The sequence below is a fragment of the Pagrus pagrus genome, assembly GCF_965226575.1.
Source record: "Pagrus pagrus genome assembly, chromosome: 15".
Lineage (NCBI taxonomy): Eukaryota > Metazoa > Chordata > Actinopteri > Spariformes > Sparidae > Pagrus > Pagrus pagrus.
Window position 1 is genome coordinate 16729161 of NC_140199.1, and position 26434 is coordinate 16755594.

General features: G+C 39.8%; 2 protein-coding genes across 4 annotated transcripts in view; one reads left to right on the top strand and one right to left on the bottom strand.

Moving 5' to 3' along the window:
* cdh23 (cadherin-related 23) overlaps window positions 1-19326 on the bottom strand; it is a 174082-nt gene extending 154756 nt beyond the window's left edge. For 2 of the 3 annotated variants that reach the window (XM_084375966.1, XM_084375964.1), the window contains exons 1-4: window positions 19237-19326; window positions 18140-18315; window positions 17543-17600; window positions 2916-3009 (exon numbers count right to left, since the gene is read on the bottom strand). In XM_084375966.1, the coding sequence (XP_084232092.1) occupies window positions 2916-3009; window positions 17543-17600; window positions 18140-18147 (160 nt within the window). In that variant the 5' untranslated portion in view covers window positions 18148-18315; window positions 19237-19326. The remainder of the gene's footprint in view (window positions 1-2915; window positions 3010-17542; window positions 17601-18139; window positions 18316-19236) is intronic. The other variant, XM_084375965.1, reaches the window with a different exon arrangement.
* The window catches only part of plpp4 (phospholipid phosphatase 4), a 73314-nt gene continuing 64280 nt past the window's right edge, over window positions 17401-26434 (top strand). Inside the window, exon 1 of the mRNA XM_084375970.1 lies at window positions 17401-17505. The gene's annotated coding sequence lies outside the window, so the exon portion shown is untranslated. The remainder of the gene's footprint in view (window positions 17506-26434) is intronic.

A 26434-nucleotide genomic window follows, 5' to 3' on the forward strand; every position in this document is an offset into this window, starting at 1 on the left:
GAAAAACTCACCGAGTATTTTTTAAAATGGACATCTCGGGACGCTTGTCAGACCTTATGAACTATGAATAATAATTACTAATCATGTTAGCCATTTTCAACTGAAGCTAACATCTGCAGCCATAAATAATAACAACAAGCCCAGTTAATCAGCCAAGATCTGGGGAGGTGCTGTCAACTTTGCCATCCAACTCTGAGAGAGGTGTGTGCAGCAGAGTTAATAGATGCCTTACTGTATCTTAAAGCTGCCATGTGAAAACAATATTGTAGATTACAACAAACGTGAAATGCACTGCAGATGGATAAATGTTTTGTTTTTGTAATGTTTATGTACTGAGGTACAGATATTGAAAAGATGCAGCTTTTATTTTGTAGACTGCTGTAGTATGATTATTGGAGGGACTTTCTGAATAAAAGGGGAATTGAAATGATGGAAAAGTAGCCACGTGCAGTAATATAGATCATTGAGGATGCGATACACTGAGATGCATCGCGATGCATCGAGAATCGTTTTGCATTCAAATAGTTCACAGCTGAATCGTAATTGAATCGAATCGTGAGGCCAGTGAAGATTCACACCTCTACCATCCACTGCAACATGGTTTTACACAGGGTTATTGTTTTCATGCAGCAGCCTTATACTTGAAGGCCAGTCCAAACAACAGTTTCTATTACTGTTCTTATATCTTGTGAGTGTTTCTCTCGTCCCTACTATATGTCTACCCATTTTAGATGTTTGACTGTTCATATCTGCTCACTGTTGTATGCTGATTGACTGTGTCTATGTCAGACACATCTCTGAAGCACATCAATCACTCAGCAGCGGGAGAAATGCATAACGTGACCTTGAACAACAACCCTACCCTCGTTTTAGGTCAAATTTAGATAAAGAACTATACAAATCATACACAGTGCCACTTATTTATATCTCCCTATTTGTTTAAAAAAGGTTTCGCAGTTATCCACTTTTAAAAGCACTTAGCAGTCAATATAAAACAGTGTAAGCTGAGAACATCAATTACACACAGAGAATTGTGCTGCTGTCAGTTTTGGTCATTATTTTCATGCTTTTATAAATCGTTTACATGGTCTGTCCGTAGGTAGAGTCATTCATGCCTCCGAGGTCCGTATGAAAACACCATGGTTAATTTATAACACTGCATGGCCATCAGACTAAAAATTTATGCTGTGGAAAGCTGTAAATCTAAGTGCTGTGATAAAAAAGGGATAAACACAACTTTTAACATATTAAATATACTGCACACATTTGGAGTGTGAGTGTGTTTTCAATCAAAACATTATGTACATAGTATATTCAGGCCAAAATTGTATTTACCTCATATTGATTTCTCTGTATAGGACGGAATGTGATCCATTACAGCACCGTACTTTTGAGGGCATGTTTAAGGGTTAATAGTCTGCTGTGGGCAGGTTGTGCAGTGTCAGAGGGCAATGTGAAACAAGCTGTTTTGTTGGGAAGATCAGGGAACAAAGCTGATGGTCTTTGATCAGCTGAGCTGGGCGGCAGACCACAGAGACACTGAAGCGAGAGAAGGGGAAGCCAACTTGTTTGAAGCGAGAGCGCTTGATAGAGTGATTCAGTGCTTTGAAAGTGGGAGCTCTATGTTCAGTCATGTGCCCGCCTGTGCGGAAGAAGATGCTTATCTCTGGCTTGCCAGCGTGGCTCTTAGTGGGTGCCAAGAACATGGAGCGTGCTTCACGGGATAGGGGGTGGTGAGGAGGAGGGTTAACAAGCTCCCGTCTACACCTGTGGCTTAATTACTACGAGGCACTGCGTCAGGCTTGGATAGCTGAATGCAGATTGATTACAGCCACAAAATAATCACAGCAATGATCATCAATCCAATTTGCTGGATTGGGGGGGTAATGCTCAAGAGGAGTGCAGGGTCAGTGTGCTAATGGGTTAGTTAGAGAAGGCAAGGAAGAGGAGATAGTGAGGGGAAGACAAAGCAAACACAAGGACCTTCAGAGACATAAGAAAAAAGGCCTTGATAAACTCATTGTGCTTGATGGAAAGAGGTTGTGGCATTCACTTAATAACTTTCCTCGCTGCTTCAGCGCTGTGTGTGATTGGAGGTGTCTCCTGCCTGTCACCGTGAGACAGTTAACGTGACTTTCCACAACATCGAAGCTCTCTCTCACCATTTCTTTCTCTCTCTCTCTCATGTCCTCACAGACACACACTCAGCAAGGAGGGAAATATTTTAAAGTAGTTCTTAAGCTGAACAATAATGCAAGACATTATGCAAGACAGACGATGGAGGAGGGGACAGAAAAAAGAGAGCAGGAGTGAAGTAATGACAGTGATAAAATGTGAAAAAATAAATAGACCACGTTTGGGGCTGAAAAGAAAAGCTCCACGAGTCAAGAAAAGGTAAAAGGAATGTCTCGTATGGAAAGTAAGTGACAGACAATCCTTTCAGGCAGCTAATGAAGCACTGACAAGGAAGAGGGAGAGGTGCTGTAAAACTCCTAAAATTGAAATTGTGCCGTCAAATCTTCACTAAGTCACAGATAAGGATCAAAACATATTTATTCTTAAACCTGTATTTGTCCAACAAAGGTAGATTTATAGTTAAATGTTGATGGAACAGTGGTATTTTTAAACCGTCATTCCTTTATACAGGAAACATTGAGTGAACATACTCCTTTTCAATTATTCAGCTTCAAATTCACACTATTGCACATATTCACAAAAATAGCTACAGAATAAAACCACCGTCCTCTCATATTTTTGCCACTGAGAAGCTACACTACATTAAATTAAAATATAATCACGGCACCAGGAATTTGGGGTCAGTGCATAAATGATGAAGAATAAAAGCCTTCCCTCACAATCATAAAATAAGTCTAGTCATTACAGATTTACACATTAATTAAATGAAGAGGACCCACCTTCACAGAAAGAGTGGAGAATGAGGAAGGGAAGGAGGAGCTTGGCAAATGTCATCCTGCCGCCTAAACCCACACTCCTCGACATCACCTGCACCTGGAGGAGCACATACAAACACAGAATACTGTTCAGTCATTTGTTATTTGGTTAGCTGATAATCCACATTGCAGTTTCAGTCAAGCCACATAATGTCCAAAGACATTTCAGCTCCTTTATGTTCAGTAATTACCGTGTAAGTGAGTAGGAGATGTGAGCAGTACAATTAGAGCACAGAAAAAAAAGATTTGCTGCACAGCATGTGCCAAGTAGGTGTTTTAGTGTGTGTGTGTGTGTGTGTGTGTGTGTGTGTGTGTGTGTGTGTGTGTGTGTGTGTGTGTGTGTGATGTTGATGAAGGGCAAATTCACAGCAACAGCTCATTTACACACACTGTTAAATAGCCATAATTAAGAAGTTGCAGCGTTAATTGTCTGGTAAAAAATAAAATAAAAAACTGAAAAACTGTCGTCTTGCGTTAATTAAGTTTTCAAGATTGGTTTGACCAGTCAGTGATTCGTTAATTTTTAACATGGGGGAGCACCCCGTGACCCCACACCCATAAACAGTGATGTTCCTGCACTTTGACCATGAAGTTCACACTACTCCACAGATTATATAGTCTACAATATGATGATGTATGTAATTAAGTATTCATAATATATAGTTTAGAGAATATTATAGATATAGACTGGTGGGGACTAGGCGCACATACAAATGCATCTACTAATTCAGCACCATGGACAGCGCCACAGATTTTACCTTGCACAACTTCAGTCAGATAAAAGATCAGTGAGTGAGGCAGACTAAATCAGTGGTTCTCAAACTTTTTTTGGCAGAAATAAATCAAGTTTACACTTCATCCTCCTTCAATCATTAACATGACAGGGAAAGTGGCTCACAAAAAAGGTCATAGTTGAATTTTAGTAAAATAAAGGTCAGCACAATAGCATCAGTAAACACTTGTTTGTTTAATGTCCCTACATAGATCATATTTCATTCAAATTAGTTTCAGTCCATATTTTCCCCTGGTCATTCATTCCCTGCTATACCCCATATTTTGAGAACAACTAGACTAGACTACTAAACAATCGCACCAACGTAACAGCTCGGCCCTTGCACTCTCTCTGCCACGAGGTGATGGAGAGCATTTTGGTTATAACAAGAGGGATGGCATATACCCTCAAATTGCCTACTGGGCAAGGTATAGCTTCACTGGACCAATTGTTCGGTCAAACTTGATAAATAATTAAACCTAACGTGGAAAGCAGAGAGTGTATTCATGGTCAGGTGTTGTTGGAAGGAGAGCAGTAAATCTGGTGTAAATTGCTGTACAAATACCTTTAACTCAGAGATTCTGATAAACTTCCTCCAAGCGCACATGTTGGAAACATTGTATTGGTTGCATGAAGCTTCCTGTCTGGAGGCAGCTCAGGATATGCAATAGCCCTCACCTTCATCGCTCCTTCTCCCTCTCTCCCCTCGTCTGCTGCTCTTTCCCTTCCCTCCCATTTGTTCCCTCTCTTTACACTGTCATCACTTGTCCCAACAAGGCCTCACTGGTCGGCAAACTCAGTGACAATTTAATTTTGAAGGGTTATCTTTCTAAATTCCCCATCTCCCCAAAGCCCAGTGTTTGGGCTCACAGTAAAAGGAAGCGGCACTGCTTGTCCTTCAGGTATCTGATGGCAAAAAAGCTAAAATAAACTACAGAAACTGGTGTGAGAAGCAATAAAATACAATACAGATGCTGCTTTGTGTTGCTGCTTGCTGTCCTGTCACTGTGCTGCTGTTAAAGATATACAATATGGGGTGGTTTCAATTCAGACAAAGCAGCTAAAATTTACAGGTGAGTGAGAAAGAGACACAAGGTAAAGAATAGGCTGTCAGTGCTTATTGTGTATATAATATATATATATATACGTGTGTGTACGCATGTGTGCGTGCTAATAATAGCTGTGTATGTGTGTCAGTTTGAATAGGCACATTTGTTTTCATTTGGATTCTTGTTTCCTCAGCATTATTGCATTTCACGTTCTGTAACAATGCAACCTACATGGCTATGTCTGCTACTTTTTTTACTCCATCACTTCCTCATTTCCTTTTCCCTTCCTTCTTCGCTCATAAACATTCATTCATCTCTCTTGCAGTGCCCCAAAAACCTTGTCTTCCCCCTCATACCCTTTCCCCCCTTGTTGTCCTCTCTGATACAGTTGCCGTCCTCTCGTAGAGGATATTATCTCGACTCAGTGGGAATCTCAGACAGAACGCTGCCAACAATAGCCTGAACAGATTACACATTTACACAATTTGTCCTTTCCTGGATAAAATGTCACATCCATCCCTTCCTACTTTTTGTATCATAAACACACCTGAGGTAGCATTACTTAGACACCCTGGAGCAATTTAGGTACACTCATGTACTGACAAACACAGTTTATCAAACCCAATAACTACAACAGCAAAACCTGAGGGCAAAATCTGAGTGTTTCCCGTGTTCCTCTTTGATGCTTGCTTAGGGTTGATCAGTCTGGATGAGGACAATCAATAAAGCCCATTCCCAGCACTCCACACTGAAAAAACAAGTGTTGAGTCTCTTTTTGTCCCATTCGCTGAATGAAAACACATTTAATTGAAAAATATGTTGTCTCTGTATCATTTCTATGTGCTATCTCCTTTTCCAATAAGAGGCAGACCATGCTTTTCCAATTTTTCTTAGTCGAAATAAAAACGAACTCAAACTGATTGAAAATATCAGTTGTCATAGTTAAAATCTTGTGAAAGAACTGCTGTAATCTGATTCTTAAATTGAATGTGGTATTAAAAACATTGTACTGTCACTGTGCTTTTCATCTCCCTGTTCTAGTGTATAACATAGAAAAGTTGTTGATGTATGTATGATCTTTGTTCTCAGCCATACAACTGATCCTTTTTCTCTGCCCACACACCTTATTCAGCCTCTTCACTAATTCCTCCTCCAAATGCTAAAGGACATTTCTGAGATGACGAATGGGTGAATATGAGTGATGGATACTGGTTGAGACAGACATGCTGGGTTTGAGAGAGCTGAGGCAGCCATGGAAAATACAAGCAGTCATCCTGCAGCAGCATCCGGATCTAGTCTCACCAGGATGCAGGAGGATTCAATATTAAACATTCTCAGTAAGAAAGCATCCCCACAAAGTTACAAAATGCACTGTACTTTACACTGACCTACCTATCTACCACTATCTTCTAGTGCGTATCACTCTAGGCTGTTGTCATAGCCTGTCTGAGGCTGCTGAGGACCCTGCTCTGAGCAGATTAAAAAATAAAGATAATGGATAATAACTTCTGTTCAATGTGATTAATGTGTCCTTTGTACTGTTTATTGTACACAATTTAAATTGCGGCAAGTTAATTTATCGTGTTTCTTGTCTTTCTCTCGTTCTCCCTTTGTCACTCTGCACACTTGAAAAGCACAAATAAAGTATACATTTAGTTTTGCCCAGGTTTTTAGATATCATCTGCAGAGAATATAATTTGTGATTGAAAATTGATTTTTGAAAAATTCAGACAACATAGCTTTCCAGAAAGACTGCACATAACTCTCGGTGACTATTTTGTATAAAGGTTAAAAAGTATCGAACACTTTACTTGAGTACTTCCATTTTCTGCTACCTTATACTTCCACCCCACTGCATTTTAGACAGGAGTGGTAAATAAGTTGACCCAGTTTGTAATGGTAATATTTTGACACTGTCTTTACTTTTACTCAAGTGTGACTTTTGGGTACTTTCACAACACTTTTGATAAGATACTCTAAGGACTATGTGGAAAAATATATATATATATATTTTTTTTTGTGTATTGATGAACTGACCATCTAAACACCAGGCAAGCCAATATGTTGTTACTGCTCTCAAATAAGTATTCCTAAGTCCACTACTGAATTGTTTGAGCACCACTTGAAATGACATTATTCACAATGGTACGTGAAATAGTTCTTTAGTTTTCTTTGTTACTGAAGTTGCAGGGGTTTAAAGTGTATGCTCCACACACTGCACACTGTATGGTAAAGGAATAACTTGAGTGAGCCATACAATAACTATGTGGTGGAGAGGTGTGGGAAGGTTGCTGGTGGTAATCAAACCCTGCTTAGCACCCCCAGAACACTATCTGTGGCCCTGGCCTCCCTATTACAGTGTAAAAAACCCATTCAGTTAAAAATTTACTTACTTTGTCATTTTTGACAGCATATATTCAAGGTAGAGTGAAACATAGAATTGAAGACATGCAGATTAAATATGTACTGTCCAGTTGATCATAAATGAAAATACAGACCAGTTTAGAAACTAAGAAACTTCCCTGATGTAAACAAAACTTTTGTAGCATTGAAGAACCTATATTAGCATTTTGGCTTTGTCTAGTGTTAGAGCTCCATTTAGATCACAGACTGTGCGATTAAGAATAGTGGAGGAATGCCATTGTGCACAGACAAACAAAATTGAATGAAAGCAAGGGCCTTTGATAAGGAGGTAAGTTAGTAATTAGTGCAGAAGCATGATCTAGGTTTACATTTAGCAGAGGACAGAATGACATGCTCCAATAAGTCAGTTACGCATAGGTCAATTACACTGCAGAGAACAGGACTATGCAGAGACGTGGTCCTCAATGCGAGCTGGGCCTCGCTGCGGCACTGTCCCACTCCACTGGATATACTGTCACCATCTATCAATCCCTCACTTTCTTCACCCCCTCCGTCACTCTGTCAGAGTCACTGCTCATCTTCTGCTCAACTCCCCCCCCACCCATCACAACATCTCGTACCAGTCTCTCACTCTCTCCACGCTAGCCTTTTTCTGTCCGTTTTCCTTTCTTCTTCACTCTTTTGAGTCATCTCTCTCTTCCCATTTTCTCTTCTTGGTCTAATCTACATTGACTCGTGTCTCTTCCTTTCTTGAATTACCACGCAACTTGGCTTGTCCAATCATATGTATTCTGTAGTCATTTCCAATTCTTTTTCTTTGGCAGATAATTGTCTCTCCTGTGTCCTGATGTAAAATGTCAACATAACAAATATATGTCTTCTGTGGGCCTTGTTGTGTTGTCATGCTGTGTGTGAGTCCAAGACGACCGTTTCCCTGTACCCAAAGAGTAATGAAAAGTATATCTTATGATTGAGAGTATTTCTCTTTGAAAAGCAGGATATCCTTTGACTGCTCTGGAGGTTTTTTGTTTTAGTTAGAAGAGTTATTATTCACCAGGTATTCATGAATCATCAGTTTACCACAGTTATACAGCAGGCTTTTGAAAGCCGAAACTATTTTGAGTCCATTAAATCACATCCAATGTTTACACCTGTAATACTTGCCAATATGCCTGAGATCCTGCCCTGAATCCCGATTTAAAGGCAGACTATTTTAAGGCCTAGAATGACTATTAGGAACACATACAGCTCCCACTGGGCAAAGCTTAGGGTGGCTGAGATCCAGGTCTATTTAATGAGTTGTGGTTCTATAGCGTATCTGACAGTAATGTGTGATTAAGGCAGTGTAAAGTGAAGAGTAATATCTGGACCTGCTGTGCTCTCTCCAGAGAGGCCTGCCTGCCCACATGGCTGTATCTCATAGCTTACTGCACTCGATATTATTGATTACATGGCAATTGTGTCTGACTTGCCTTAACCTCAAAGGCACCCTTCTCGGAGGGAGTGTTGGGCCTCAGTCGGCAGCCAGATCTGGATTATCACAGCAAATCGATGGCAGATTTCTGCCCGCCCTCGGTCCTCATGAAAAAGCCATCACTCATTAGCACAGTGATCACAGACAGATTAGCGGACATTTGGCCTCGTCAGGGAGGAGGGAGGGATGGCAGTGCTCTGATGAGCTGAGTAATGTCTTCCTTCCCGCCCTCCCGATCTCTTCATCTCAAACATGACATGACTCTCTGAAAGCCTTACTCAGCAAACCTCACTCACATGACAAGAGTGCAATGTAAACAGGATGGCACTTGGACTGCAGAACATGTAGTGCTTCTTGAGGAGAAATGATAATCAAAGTGGCATGGCACACGGAGGCTGAGTGAACTGTTCACTTTGGCCGGGTCATGTGTGAAATTATTGCTGCTGATGTTCCACTTTCCCAACAAATTAGTAGCCAAGGTCTTTGGACAAACAATGAGATCTCCTGGACAACATAAGTTCAGCAACCAGAGTAGTTTCAGACATTTTCAGACAGAGGCACGTAGTCGTGACCGACCGATGTATGGACAGGCTGATATTGGCCTATCGGAGATATATCGGTATCATCAGTACATTGTTGATATAGGTTAATATGAAAACTTCTTGGTTTTAAAGAACAAAGTGCAGAAAACAATACTTTATAATACAATAATTTATAATTATTACATTTCAAGGGAAGTTTACTGTTTCTGTTCACTGATGTCATTTTTGACAGTAATGTTTATCACTAAACTGTAAAAATATTCTGCCTCCATTATATATCTTTGTCACAAGTGTTTGATAACCACATTCAAGGGACCACTGAAAAAAATGTGTGTATATCGGGCAATTTACTGACATCAGGGTTTTTTACTTCCCCATATTGGTATCAGCCCCAAAAACTGCATATCGGTCGGCTCTAGACCAGACAACAGTTTTCCACAGAGGTAGAACCATCTAAACCGTCCTCATCTTTACCTACGTTTTTGAAAATGTACCCAAAACCACTAAATCACTGCTTCTTCAGAATGCAGCTGGACTATTCTGGACACACAACATCTACTGCATGCCTCCCAACCCTGAAAGAAACATCCGTCCTCTGTTCTTCTGAGGTTTCTTCCATTTTTTCCCAGAGTTATAAAGACCTTTTATTCTTTTTCCTTATCTGAATCGAGGCTCTAAAGATAGAGAGTAAAGCCCTATGAGGCAAATTTGTGATAATGGGCTATATAAATAAAATTGACTCGACTTGACTTGGCCAGGGCCTCCTCTCAATAAAAGATCACTAACTCTCTGCCAGGCTAACACAAGACAGGCAACTGTAGGACACATGCCAAGACAAAAGTGTTCTCCCACTGGAGACCGCCTGTAGCCTCTTTGATCCTGTATGGACTGACAGTAAAACTAAACACTGTGGGAGAGACGCGGGGAAGCTTACACAGGACCTAGGGAGATGGTAATTACCAGGAACAGGATGGGAGCGCTGCAAGGCGCCGCATTACAGCACCCTGTCACAAAACGCTTGAGCAGGCACAACTCATACACACTCCGTCCTGTGCTGACCAGCACCGTGATGTGTGTGTGTGTGTGTGTGTGTGTGTGTGTGTGTGTGTGTGTGTGTGTGTGTGTGTGTGTGTGAGTGACACGGGGCTGGAGGAAGGGGTGGGGGTTGATTAGTGTTCACTTGGAGTAAATAGTGGGGGAGAAGCACCATCATGTGCCGCACACCGAGACACATCTGTGTGAGAGTGTGCACCGCATTTGTCAAGTGAATGTTGAGGAGCTGTGTCTGTAGTAGGAGCATTAAAACCTGATCAATGACTGACGGTGCAGTGATGGAGGTTACATGTTGATAACACTCCATCTTGTAGACATGTCAACTGTACTCCACTGCAGTGTCTGTGCATTGCGCTCAGGTGACATGGTGAAAGAGAGACAACATGGATGAAACTGATAAATTCCTATTCAGACATTCAACACTTCAATGATGGGCAAAAAAAGGCAGTAAAATTATAAGATACTGTTGGTTCAGTCAAGTAATTTGTGCAATGCACAGCCAATGTTCGCTTAATCTGCATATACAAATGAAACAAAAGAGCCATATGAACAAGATTAATGTGGCACTTATTACTGAAGTGTTGGAATATCAATTCAGTAGTTTGCAATACTCACTGAAGTACACTATAACACAATGAAACCCAAAGTTCTGTTCATCATTAATTTCAGTCTAGACAACAAAACTCCAGAGATAAAAAAAAAAAGTTCTAATTCTCAATTAGTTATTATCTCATTAGAATTGTGAGACATGAAATCTCAATTTCAGGCTTGAGAATTATATGGAGAGACGATAAGCGATAATAATGAATTATTGCTTCACAAAGCCCAAGATGATGTGACTCAAATGTCTTGTTTTGTCGACAATAAAAAAAGGTATTCAGTTCAGAGTTATAAAGGAGTAAGGAAACCAGAAAATATTCAAAATAAAAAGCTCAAATCAGAGAATTTCCACCTGTTTTTCTTTAAAAAAAATTACTCAAACCACTAATCGATAATTAAAATAGTTGGCGATTAAGTTAATAGTTGACATTTAATCATTGCAGCTCTAATGAATACTAAATATAAACGATGTACAGAAACAACTCATAAGCAGACTTCTGTGAAGCCAATTGTTCCATAAGATACAAGTCTAAAAAAAAAGTAATGTGCGACAAAGAGGTGTGCAGGAAGCAAGAAACCATGCGTGCTGCTGCCACCTTCTTTCTGCCTGAGTGCAGACTGACATAACAATCTTAGCTCTCTGATTTCAGGCTTTTAGTGTTTTTGTGGACAAATTGTGGTGAGAACATAATGATACACTCCATGACTTTTCCCCCCTCACATCCATCTACTGATAGAAGCAGCACAGATCAATATGTCGTCATGTCCCTCTCGTCCTCCACTCGACTTTTATTCTGCTGAATAACAATGTTTTCAACTTCACCTGTTTCAACATATGCAGAGACTAGAACTGCTTTTATGAGACAATTAGATGTATTGTTAATGAGTTTCCCTTGTGTTGTACTGTAATCACAGCATTAGCAGGCTATTCATCCCAATGTTTATTTGCCTCAGCTCTCCACTAGCTCAAACGTTATGCGAGTAAACACATTCAAAGCCTTCATAATGTGATCTGATTGCCTCTTCCACAAATTTTGCTGTCAGTCTTAAAATGCCCATTTTCTTAGCCTGACTTTCTCCATCACTTGGTCGTTATTTGCTGCAATGAGCTCGGCAAAGCTGTCCCAGCAGAGGCCTGTGTGTATATCAGACAACATAAACACAGACAGCTGTGTCAGAGGGCAGCCGATAGCCTGTAGAGACTCATTCATCTCCTTTTGTCTCTCTCTTTGTTAGAGCGCAGTCATTCCATCCCGCCAACAGCTGACTGTTTCCATCCCGGTTGAAAGATCAAAACAAACCATTTAGTAGCTCCTCTCCGACACAGATGACCCACCCCGCCTCTCCTCTCACTTCCCCCCTTCATTGTCTCTCATCCCGTCCCGTCGTGTCTCTCCCTCGCTCTGTGCTGTTTCAGCCACACTTCAGGGCAGCATTCCATGCATAAATACCAACAACAAGGATTTGTCACACAACAAAGCTGCCATTAAATTGCTGTTTTGTTTGTTTTACATGGCATGTTTTTTTTTCAGGGGAGAATATGACTCGATATGGTAAATGCTACCAGCATAGATATGAATGTTTTAACTGCAAGGATTGAAAGGCCTCCATTCCTTCCTGCAGGAAATTTCAGTTTCCAAATTGCTTCATAATGGTTCCACACTTAATAATGAATTAATACAGGGACTAGGAGCAATAGACTAACACAAGATTAATGTGGATGGCTGTGTTTACAACCAACTGTTTAAACAACTGTCCTCTCAAAAAAGGCACTGTCAGTGATCAGATTCATTGTGAGGCTTTTACCCACTGAAGTTAGAAAAGCATGTCTTCACATCCATAAGGACAGCGGCATGTGGGAACTGAAGGTTTATCTGTAATACAGTTGGCTGAGAAAAATCATCTCCTTAGCCCTCCCCTCCTCTCAAACCTGTTTTCTTCAGTTCTGCCCGACTGCCTTGACTGATTTAATGACCACACACAGCTGGACCAGTAGAGAGAAGAGTGAAGAAATGGGAAAAATGGGAAGTATAAGATGATCATAATTGCAAGTACCAGGGATGTTGCAAAAGCAGTGAAAAGGCAGAAAACTGACATTTAAGGTGAGTTGTGTCTAAAGCTGTCATATACAGAGCACTGTACTAAAACCACAAGAGTGAATTATTCTGTCAGCATAAATACACCACGGTATAAATACAAATGCAATAAAAATCAATTCCTGTCAACGGCAAACTTAGTGTGCCAAAAACAAATGACGCTGATATCCTAAATATAACCAGGTAAGAAACAAAAAAATAAATAAAAAAATTTAATCAATTTCATGAGCCATCACCTAATAGTTACTCAAGAGCAGGTATATAGACTATTGGCATGCATCTCCACCTGGAAATCAATGCCAAACCCCTCCAAATGGTTCCACGGTTTGCCTAAACTACAAAAATTATATCGACACCACTGGGGAAAAATGAGATGCTTAATTCTAATATCCACCACTTTTCCATACTCTGCATTCACTTATCTCCAAGTTTACCATTCTTCAATTTTATGTCGTCCTTTCTTGCCCTCATCCTTGCTCTGCTGCCTGTCTGTGTCCTCATAGGATAGTCCAGAAGAGTCACTGTATCTGCAAGTCATTCCTCGATTCCCTCATACTGGGTTTCATTTGAGCCTGTCAGTCAAGGTGTCCGTCAGATATGGACTCTCCAGTTAACGTTTTTTTTCTTCCTTCTTATATTCTGTATGAATTCAGGGAGACTGACAGAAACTCAGAAAGGGAAACTGTCATAGGCATGGTGTGTGTGTGTGTGTGTGTGTGTGTGTGTATGTGTGTGTGTGTCAGTACTTTAGTACACATTAGATAAGAGTGAACCCACAACCAGGGTTACTCAGGCCAAAGTTTCCACCATATATTTCAGCAGAAGTTGAGACAGCATTTCCTCAGAGACTGGACAGGCTTACTCACCCCTTTTATATCATTTAACTCTGATTTGGTACAAAGACATCATTGTATCCAACAGGTTGAACGAAACATATTTTCAGCCTCTTGTCTAGGCCAAAAACAACTAAATTGGTGAATTTCTGCTTGAGGATGACTTATTTATAAGTGCTGGTCCAACTGTGATAATAACTTGTTTGCTTCCACACAACAGTGTCATATATTATAGCATACTACTGTTGAACATATTTAAAGTAATTAAGTGTGAACACAATTTTCAATTACAGAGTTATAATGATGATTTAATGTTAATTTGCATGTTAAAGTTTTGATAAACTTTAAAGTTTATCAAAAAGCTCCAGATGCAATACATTGGCCTTGCTTGGAAAAACATTGCAGGCATTACAATCCACATAATGTCATTCAGACTTGAGATATGGTGCTTATAATAAATCAATTTAAAATTCAATTTAAGCACAGGCAAAAAAAAAAAACTGAATGGCTGAAAGGTTTGAGAGCTCAGAGCAGGGGGTAAAAAGAAAAACACAAATATCTGCATTGCATTACTTTGCATTGTTGCATCCGCTGTCTATGAAGGTATTCCTGAAAGAAGACTAAAGCGCCATTCATTAAAATATTTAGCGACTGGTACGGCTGTATCTACAGTTACAAGAAGGACACATGTGATGGAGAAAAAATAATAATATACTGACCCAGGCCGCAGGATTAATAGTTAGATTCTCAAACTGAGTGGTGTTCCCCTTTAACCTGGCGTATCGTCGCTGCTGCGTTCAGGTGACACATGAATAAATAAGTGGGCACCGAGGCGCTTCCCAGCCGCCACTTTAGGAGACGCCAGGGCTACCTGAGATAACACCGTGCACCTGACACCTCTGCAGGCATGCACGCTGCCTCACGTTTACTGACGGCTTAATTACTCCGATAAAATAACCCGTGAACAAACAACTGCAACAGTTGGAGTGAACCATTACCAAAGACAACATAACTTGAACGAAGAGGTAGCAAATGCATTACTATATTGCCCATAATCTGCCCGCACCTCCCATTCAACTGACCGCTCATCAAAACACTACTTCGTTTTTCATTCAACTACTTCTACAACTCTTTGGTGCGCAAATTCAAAAGACACCGCATAGCCATATGCCAAAGTAAGAGAACTGTTAGTGAGCGTAAAGTGGTGAATTACGCACAACTCGGCTATAGTGATTAGAACATGTTACACTACAGAGTGAAAAACATTGTCCTTGATGTGAAAAGCTCCTCTGTGCCGCAGTCACCCCTCTAACACTGCTTCGTGACTATCAACTCATAGCAGGATGATCATGTCATTATCATATTGTCCTACCTTCCTCGTCCGTGTCCGTCGCTGGCTGAGCGCCTTTAGATTCGATTGCCTGTCCTGCTGTGATGCGTTACCAAGTATCTGCTACCCCTCTCTCTCCTCTCTCCCTCCCTCCTTTCTCCTCTCTCTCTCTCTCTCTCTCTCTCTATGCCTCCCGTTAGCTCCACTCTATCACCACCAACGCCCTGGTCATTGAAAATTTTCACTTCCCCTTGTTCAGAACTACCAGTCCAAAAACCCACCAAGCCCAAAATAAACCTCCACCTGTTTGGAGCTCCTACATGATGTCCCGTGTTACACCCACTCCTCCTGGTTCCACTCCAGAAAACCCAGCACTTACAGGTGCAGCCCCGGAGGTTTTAAATGTTCTTCCTAAGCATCTAGTTTTCTCAATTAAAAATCTCTCACATAGTGCCCGTGCATGCAGTCTAAAACGAGTTCCATATTTGCCCAGAGCATATATAAAAGCATGGCCCTGCTGCGTTACTGTCAGCGAAGGATGTAAAATAATTACGCTCAATGTGTTCACAAATCATTTGAAGCTTCACAGAAGAGGGCTGAATCCACTGAGATTAAAGAGATCTATTTATGAGCCTCCTAAATAAGATTATGAGCTAATATATTACACAGATTAAATTTGAAATCCATTATTTAACCACAGAGGTCAGGGATCTGAAGAGCAATAGCCAGTGTGACAGCATCATCTAGTGTGTAAAATAAGAATTACAACAAAAAAAGTAGGCAGCCACAGTACTCCCATTTGTCATCTGACGTGCACATTATAACAAATATTTATTGATCAAAAAATCTCTCCTGATTAAAAGTGCTCAGTTATCTGCATTGGATGAAAAAATCCCTAATTACCGGTAATTGACATTGTCAAACTGTATACGCTCATACTGATCATTAATTGCCGGTCTACTCAGACGGAGACAGCTTGGACTGTTCATCTATGAGATTAATTTCTACCAGAACCCCTCTGATCTACACTCTTAATCTAAAAATTATTTGGCTTCATTTTCTGATTTCACTTAACATTTGTAAATCTGTATGTGGACAGCGTGCAGAATGATTTACCTGTCTCATTCAGGTAATAACAACCAGTCTTTTGTCTCTCATGGCTGATGTTTAAGGGTATTTGGATAGAAATGACTGGCTGGTCTGGCTTACAGCTACAACTAGAGGGAAAAAGGTGAAAGAAGCCACCACCAGATACCCAGCCAGCTGTTTTAGTGGAACTACTTTGAGGTTACAAGGCAGTCAGCTGGATTTGTGAAAGCAATGCAATGCTTAGGTACAATCAGATTTGTTTTTATTATTCAATATTCTTAAATGGTCATGTCAGTATTCCACAATAACTGTCATTGTGAACATTTTTCAGAGGAATGAATAGTGGATTTAGTAAATCTGTTATATTTTAAAAGGCACAATACATTACTGCTATTTTATTACAAATATATGTATATGAGCAAGACAATGAATCATTATCATTTTCTTAAGATGCACAAGTGGAAGAAAATGCCTTGACTGTCCTTTTTTACACCAGCAAGATCTACAAACTTTATTTCTTATTCTGCTGAGTATTGTTTTACGGTGCAGCAAAGCTGACGTGCCGCTGAAAAAGTTCTTTCCACACAATTCACGGCTTCATGGCCTTAGAACCACGTTTACTTTCAAGCCTTGATAAAACATCACACATCACTTGTCTTCAGTTGTCATTCATGTATGAAAGACGTTCCTCCCATTGTTAGTGGTCTTAAATGCAACTCTATCCATGACGAGCTTTAATAAAAAACATCCTGTTTCAGAGGAAAAATCTGCTGGCTCCTTAAATATCCAACAACTTCTTTCTGATGTGAGAAGTGGTTCTAATTTACATAAGGCAAGGGCAGTAATATCCTCCACTTGTGCTATTTTTAACCACATATTGCAATGATGTAAAACGCTTGCTTCCAGCATGACATTTTATCCCACTATCCACGGCTATGTAATATTGCAAAAGTGCTATGGCAAGGATCCCTTTATACATTGATATTAGAATTCAAATTGAAAAGTTACAGTTTGTGAATTTTCTACTTTTATTGTTGGTTTCATTTATAACGCTAGAAAAGGAGAGAGATTGTTATGGCAACACATCCTTTTATTGGTCATGCAGGCCACTCAACTTCAGATAATTGATCCCCTGCCAGTAATTCTTTGCTGATAATGAGATGCCTTTCTTCTTGTATGTTACAAATGTCATCACTAAGAGGGAGACTCACTGAAGGAAGATATCAAAGCATGACAAAGCTCTAATGTGGAACTAAATGCAGTTCTGTGGTGGAGTAAGGCAGCAGATGTGTTTTCCAATTCAGCCTTCAGTCTGAAGTATGACGGCCTTGAATTTTCTTTCAGTTTAAAAGGTAAACAGAAAAACAACAGAAAAAATATTTCACTCACAATGCTGCTATTCTGATGACTTGTGTTCTTCCTGCATACAAGTGGTACAGCCGAAAGCCTTAAAGCACAAACAAAAATGTGTCATGGCTACATGAGCAGGTTTCAGAAAGGTTCTGACTTTGTCATAGAGAAACTGTATTGTTCTACATACTATTACTGAGATGTTGCACCACTGTAGCCAATATACTGGAAGTTCAAGTAACAGCAGTATAATTCATTGCGATTAATGCAGAAAATAGACATTTCAGTATATATGTTGTACTTCATGCTTAGTTGTTGGCAGCACATCTGTTTTCTTTGAGTCAATGTTGAAAACAGACTAAGACAAGCCAAGTTCCCCTCTCTTATCACCACCTTCCTCCTTGCATTTATGATGCAGTGTGTACACGACGATGATGCAAAGTGATGCTTTGCTGCTCTCTGGTGGATATTTTTCTCAACTGCAGTTTAGAAGTGTTTGAAACTGAGGTGCCTCAAATAGGATTCAAGTTTGAAGCCATTTTGTTTAAAGTACCAAGAAAAGGGTCACAGAAGAGATGAAGATGATGTCAAGCATACTAACATGTATATTCAATGAGTGGCAAATACCTGACTTACCTGACCATCCTTCTTGGCTGCCTGTAGGAAATCCAATATTATTCTTCCCCCTCTTCACAAAGAACTTGTTCAAAGACAGTGTCTGGAGTGAGAAAAGCGGTTGGGCCACTAAATCGCTCAGCCATTGGTATTGGCGGATGGATGGATGGATCCCCAATTTCAGAAAAGTCAGGACACTGTGTAATACATAATAAAAAGAGAATGCAATCATTTGCAAACAAACTGTAAAACTATTGTCAGTAAATACAAAGTGTTCCTGATCCCATGTAGTAAAATCCTTTAAACAATCATGTGTGTCACATGGTGAACCTCACCCCATCCTTGCTTGTGAATGACTGAGCCCTCCTAGGATGCCCTTGTCATACCTAATCATGGTCCTATCACCTGTTACCAATGGACCTGTTTACCTGTGCAATGTTCCAAACAGGTGTTTTTGGAGCATTACACAACTTTCCAGGGCTTTTTGTTGCTTCTGTCCCAACTTGTTTGAAACATGTATCTGGTATCAAATCCAGAATAGGCATTTATTTACAAAAATAAATGGAGATGATGTAAAATTTGAAAGATAATATCAAAGCAAACACAAAGCATTAGCAAATTATCACATTTTTACAATTTCATTGATGTTTTACAGAGCCCCAACTTTTTTAGATACTAGATAGATAGATAGATAGATAGATAGATAGATAGATACTGGTACTATTAAACCACAACCTCTAAGTTACTTTTCATTGTCACTAACATGTAAATGCACACATTTTAACAGTAAACATGTAAATTCAAACTTCAAGATAACTAACTTGTGTTATGCTTAGTGTTTATTAAGCTAAAGAACAGTTGTTGTTATCGTGTAATTAATCTAGTTTAAAGTGTAAACTGCAGGGTTAAATATAGGACTCTGCTGCCTTTTACAACGTGAAGAAAACTGACAAAATATGCTCAGCATTAGCTAGCCAACATAACTGAATTATACATGTTACCTTGCTAGTCAGAACTTTGGGCAAATGTTAGCTTACTAGGCTACTGCTTTGCGTCATACAGTAAGTACTTCTGCGTCATTCATTTCACCTCCACCTACATAAAAAGTTATAACGTACCTTTTTTTCCTGAAGTTGTTTGCTAAATTCTCATGAGCATGTGACTGCGCCATGTAACGTTTTAAAGTCGCGGTGAGTTACGTCCTCTTCTTGGTGGCTAGCTAGTCTCTCTAGTTTGAGTTGTCATAGCAGGAAATGCACAGCTGTAATTAATGACGGGCCTGAAGCTAACTAGCATAAATGGTCCTCAGCCATTATACAATTTATCAATTAGCTGCACCTGTGCGTTTCCTGGCCTGACATGAAAACATGTCTGCTGTGGAAATATACTGTATGCCTGTTGAAATATGCAGTTTATAAGATAAATTGAGCAGTTTTTCTCTTCTTCTAAACCATTTAGCCTATAGATATACGTGGTCATGAGTCTCACATTACACTAATATCTCAGTGTGAAAGCATTTCCATGTAAATGTAAAATGCTGTAATGTAATGTAATGTGTAATGCTTGTTTATATCCACACTTGCATTGTTGAGACACAGTGCTCATTTGCTTTTAAGATTTCCCATGTCTGCCGTACCCTTTCATGAAACTCAGCAGCAGTGCCAGAGACCTTGTGTAATGCCACTTGGCAGCAGTGACACAAACCATGAAAGTGAGGATTTGTACTAAATACCAGTGTAAGTCTGGGGAACTGTGTTTGTGTGTTTTGACTGAAAGGAAGATGTAATTGTGACAAAGACTTCCAGACTGATCAAAGTGTCTTCACATATATGATATACACAAATGATATTTGGACAAACCTTTGAAATGACACAGCGTTCCCATTTAAGATTATAAAGCTTAGACAGGACGTGCAGAATTCCCTCAGCTAGTCCTTTTTCATATTGTTTAGAGGCAAGTATTTGTCTGAAACCCGTACCGACATCGAACAGTTGCGTCTTTACACACCGAGTGAGAGAGGTCCTTCTGTGTTTTGAGCAATGTGGTAGTTTGCTAATGACTTCCCAGCTGTCATCTGGAAGAAGCTGGTGCCAAAATGGGCAGGAGGATGAAGAAAGCTCAGCCTATTACACTGGCACTGCCACCACAGCAGCTTCCCTCGGCAGTCATGAATACCTAGACATAAGCTGGCCTAGGTTAATGTGCATCCCTATTAGTGACAGTTACCTAACACCTTTGGAAGGACTCACCACTGGGCCATGCCAAGCTGCACTGGGGGTTCCAGTACTGCACCCGGTGTGCTGAAGGAGTGTCTTGTGTCTGCTTCACAGACCTGCTCGTGCACTTTAGACGTACTGCTGTGCTCTTTTCAGCCCACTGCCAGGGATAGGATGAAAGCTTGTTGGTCAGAGACAATAAAAGTAGCCTTTTTCTGATGGCAGGAGATTATACAGAGCATGAGGCAACAGCAGGGAAGCGTTGAGGGATGACTTGTTGACGGAGAGGGTAGTTTCATCCATTGGCACATGAGAATCAAATTCATTATGAAAGAGGGAACAAAAGAGAATATTCATTGAGTTATGACATGGTTAGAATATCTATTTCAGCACAATAGGCCATTTTGACTTGTCACAGCAAGAAAAGTACAGGTGTAATTGATGAAAATTAATAGGCCCTTGTGCACGATACATGATTGATATTATTAGTAACACCTGGGCTTTTCCTGACATGTCAAAAACGCTGGGCTTAGGGTTGCAAAAATTCCAGGAAGGTGGAAACTTTCTGTGGGAATAACAGGAATTTAGGGGAAATAACTGGAGGAAAATGTAGGGTGGTTGTTCTCCCAGGCTGTATGTACTGTATGATGTCATGTGCAGATAGAAACAAACCTTTTTACCATCTTATTGTGATAATTAGCCACAGTCTGGGCAGGCAGATGGTAGTTACAAAAAGCAAACCAAAAAACACAAGGCAGGCAACAAAGCAAGAAACCAAGTGAATTAAAGTAAGTGCAAACCGGGATGACGTGAGGAACAGGAGGAGCAAGCACAGGTGAGACACAAGAGCAGAACAGGACAGTGGAACTTAAGCACACTGGGACTAATTAACAAATGAGACACAGGTGAACGCAGAAAACAGTTGGGAAGACAGGAACGAGTCTTCAGCTTCAAATAGGAAGTAACTAATCTAAAACTCAATACCTTGACAATTATAAGCAGACATAATTGAAAACCCTTCTAATAGAAATGAAACAATAAACTTTTTCATTGACTAGACCTTTAATTAAATGAGTTGACTCACTTAACAAGAATGAATGGAAATAGTTTAATTAAAATTCCTCAACCTTGCCTGTTCAATCAAGGTACCCCCCACATGGTAGCAGCTAGCTAGCAAAAACTAGCAGAAGAACAAGTTATTAAGTCCTTTGGCCTCCAGCCTTCAGCCTGTGTGCTTCACATGTGATAGGAGAATGCACTGTGCATGCAGAGGGCTGTAATTTCATTGAATTCCTATTCAATGGGATGCTAAAACATTATCTGTACATGTGATGGAAGAGTGCACTGCTGAATGCAATGCATGGTTACAATTAAATTAAATAGGGTTTGTGGATCATGGCCATTTTCTGAGGAGGAATAAAACCTAGGATAGCATTAAGAACATCAACATTTCAACATGTTAACAACCCACCATTATTGTTTTTTTTGGTCAAATGTATTTGTAGTTTTAAATATATACAATATGTATTAGCCATAATATTGTTTTAAAATGTCGAAATGGAAAGAGAAAGGGTTGAAGGGGGGATAACTAGCTGATGGAATAAATGGCTGAGTGAAGAAGAAGACAGAGAAGAAGATACTGTAGCTCTGGGTTTCAGTCAGTGTCTAGGCAGACTGGGCTGCACAGTCAGGTAGAGCTGGAAAACATATTGTCTCAAAGGCAGCTTCGGCAATGAACCTTGAGAATGACCCTTGCAAAACACCCTGATACACAGTGGAGGTGTGACATGTACCATGACAGAGGCTGAGGAGACTGGGGTTTAACAAAGTCATACCAAAGTTAACTTTCTCACTTTCCTACGATCATGTCTCTAAAGCCTTTCACTGGTCCAGAAATTCATATTCACAAACATGAATATATATATTTTTTCTGTTTGATGAATGATGTCACATGATTTCATATTGAGCCACATTATTTCAACTTCTGTGCGTTTTACTGTGCGTTATTACCCTAAAATATGTGCACGGTATTGACATTTTGGGCAAGGATTTAATCAAAGGCAAATAAAACCATAGCCCTCTTTAATGTGCAAAAATCAAAAGCCTTCTTTGCTATGACAACCTCACATGTGAACAAAGCTGCCCCAATGAAGAGATGTCTAAGAGACTGGGAGATGTGAAAACAAGCAGGACAGTAGGACATGGAAGTGACTTATATCGGTGTATGGAAACTAATTTCTGACATCAAAGGGCTTATAACAGAGGTGGAATAATCAAAAGACTTCTCGCTTCTTATTGTTAATTGCACTTGTACTCTCTAATGTCATGCATCCTGTAAAGCAATTTAGATTTTTAAGTATCTGTAACATGTTTAATTGATGAGGCTCATATGAGCATGGAGGACATAAATCACTAAAAAGCATAAAGTGGAGTAACACCACACTGTTTGCAATGAAACAGCAGTGTCTGCCACCATGCAGCGGGGAGGGTAATACATCTAGGTTGGTTTTTGACAGACTTGGTGCTATAACAGATGGCAGGTTGAGTTCCCATGAATAACAAGGAGCCGCGTAGACCGCAGCTTGTTTCTCTTAGAATCATATTAAAATGAAATTACTGGAAGCAGTTTGGCATGAAAGGAGAGAGCGTAATTTGCTCAGAGGAGAGGAGACGCACAAGCTGGATAGCGCTCTGGGTTTGATACCCATCCTGCTTCTCTTTCTCTTTTACTTAATTACACATGCTCAGGCGTGCCGTTCATAATGCAGTTTAGCTTTCACCAGGGAGTTGAAATCATATCCAGACTTCTGTAACAACATTATACTGTTTTTATTTGCTTTTGCTCTCTGTTTTACCTTTGTTTTCTCTGCCCCATGTATTTCATTGCTTGTTAATCAGTTTTAATGGATTTGGGTTTCTTTTATTACACAGTGAAAAGCAGCAAGTAAGTGAGAGTAAACACAACACATCCTAACACCTAAACAAATCAGCATCTCCAAAAGGACTTATATCACCAAACAACATGAACGTTGCAGTACGTTCCCACTTTGGTATGGTTTAAGCAAGGCAACTACTTGGTTAGGTTTAGGCACTGAAACTGCTTACTTTCATCACTTCCGTTACAGATGTACCAACGTTACCTAAGTAATTTACATTACGTTATGTACATGAAAGTTCAAAGTAATCACTGTTGACACTGGACACGGACAGAGGTCTCCTGTATGAAAGTCTTGTGCTTGTTTAACCTGACTGTCCATCCGCAGCCTCCTCCTTATACAGACTTTTCATTCTGTATACTTCACTGCTCCTTTACAGCTGTAATAACACTACAGCCACAGCAGGTTGCCGCCTAACAAAAAAAGTAAATGTGGGTCGTAACAAGCTGCTTTCATTTTCAGACTTGCACTGTTCTTCATTTTTCTGATGAGGACAGGCTTTACCACACTATGTGTGTTAGCTTACTTAATCTTCTTGATAAAGTTCACGCTGGTTTCATGAGTTCTTTAGCCCGTAGCATCTGCTGCATGTGTCACATAAAACACAGATCCATGCAGAAAGCAGTTTAAGTCCCCAGTGCAGAAGGTGTCAGACATTACTGCATTCAGATAAATTCACAGAGCTTCAATGACCAATCTGGCTGGCTGAACATAGTTGCATCAGTGACCTTTTTCGAAGGAACTGAGATAGGATTTAGTACTGGCATTGTCTGCTTAATTGGAGAATCCTTTTTCTCCATAACAGCTCTCCCAGTATACATTTTGCAGTGAATAACCGAATGAGGAAGCAGGGTACAATGGCCCAAGTGTACCAATTGTAATCACTCACTTTGCTCTAGTGGTCTTAATTTATGCTTCTCTATTTCTTATCCAACAAATCTTTTTTCTCTCTTTCTGGCTCTTAGAAATACCACAGTCCTTTCTCATTAATGGAAATTTAGATTATGCATTCAGACAAAAAGTGACAAAAATACCACATAATCCAGGAACTACCGCCAATTCTGGGCACAAGGCCACAGTCCTGTCAAATAATGAGAATATATAGTTCAAATATGTACATCTTACATGTAAATCATTGTCTATAAGCACAATCTGAATATCACTTTGATGTTCAATAGTTCATTCGGTTCATTGTGATCCATGAGAGAGTGTTTAAGAGCACATTTTAAAGGTCCTGCACCCCTGTACCACTAGATATGTTATTAGACCTCTGTATAGGTTGATGTATAAGTTACTAATTTTTGTTTTCCTCAATACTTTTTGATGCTAAACGTAAAAGCTGTCTTGCTTACTGTTTCAACTTTTCTATTGTATGAAATGCTACATTTGTCTAACACACATAAATCATCGAAAGGTAGTCAGGGTAAATTGTGGGTGTGCAATGAACATGACACAGGAGTCACATCCTTAGTCATGTGTGGTTAGGTTCAGTAAAAAAAAAAAAAACATAACATGCTGTGGTTAAAAGTTAATAAAGTAAACATGTTGTGTTTTGTGCTTTAAATGTGAAATATGTAGTTTCGGGGAATACATTTCAGAAAAGAAAAAATCTTCAATGATTGTTCATGACTTAATAAACTGAATAAACAAACTGTCCTTTACAAATAGGGCCTGAAAGTTATGGAAAGATATTTATCAAATTAATATTTCTTTGAGTATGTATTATGACCTGCTTGATGTTGTAGATATGACCTTTCTGAGTTTTAGTTTCTTCCCCAGAACTAAGTGCACCTTTAAGTCACTTTTGGCATTTTCAGTATTTACCCAACCCAAGATCTTTCCCTAATTTTAACCAATGTGCTGTGAGTATCTCAACAGAACCATAAAAATATTTTATCTTTAGTTGCTACAAGTAGATACTTTATAGCAAGAGTAGAAAGTATCGCGCAGCAAATAAAATATGTTGACAGTTAACATTTTAAAACGGTTAATGGGCTTGGATTTATATGATGCATTTCTGGTCTACCGACCACTCAAAATGCTTTACAAGGGCGGATACTGCCATGCTCAGTGCCAACCTGCTCATCAGGAGAGATACAGTGCTTCCTATCCAAAGTGCCCTACAATATTTCTATGCTCAGCCAATGGAACAGACACTGGGAGGAATTTGGTGTCAGTATCCTGCCCCAGCGGACTTTGACATGCAGGGATTGAACCACTGAACCTCCAGTTAATGGACGTCCAAGCTCTGCCTCCTGAGCACAGCAACCCAGATGATACTATCAATATCAACTATTCTGTGAATAAATCATCAATAATTAATTATCATTATGTTTCATTCAAAACAGTATTGCTGTTGTAGATTTGTTGTGTGGAAAAGTAATTTCGAGGCAGCAGTGCGGTGTAATATGGAAAATGGTTAAGTAATATATCAAAGAAATTTCTGGATGACATGTTTCGTCAGGGAGACGTCAATCACACCCAAACAATCCTTAGAAGGGCGCTAAGAAAAACACCTGTGTGGGTGGACCGTGACTTGACAAAGGAATAAATAGTACTGGTTCAGTCAGAGGCATTTCAGGAAGGAATTGAACATTTACACAAGAAAGGCTTCGCTCTCTGAGCAACAATAACGATGTACGTTCAATCAGGAGAGACTCGTATTATTTGAGTGAACATGAAGATTTATTGCCATGTGTTCAAAAAAGAATGAGAAAGTTTGGCGGTTAGATTCCATAGTGATGAAGTAATATTTGGGGAGGTGATGAAGCCGCGTGTTGAATAGGAAACACCACCTGAAAGTTCAAAATGCTGTGCGATTCTTGTGGTTCATTTGTCATGTTTGGAGTTTAGGTGACAATAAGGTGTTGTCCTTGTCTATTAAAAGTTTGGTTCTGATGTTCACAGAAAGTAGGTGTTTACTGTTTATGAGACTGAGTATACAGTTGTAGTAAGTCCCATAGAGAGTGGCAGGCTGGGTGAAAAGGCCATGCAGTCATGGTGAACAGGTGTAGAATCACAAACAAATAAGAGACAGTGTACTCAACAACAAAGTACAGCCCTGGGTAAATCAATAAATTTTCTTTGCCCAACAAGAACATCTCTGAATCAATATATTTTCTCTTGACCTTGTTTAAAGAAAGGATTGTGGATCCACGCTAAAA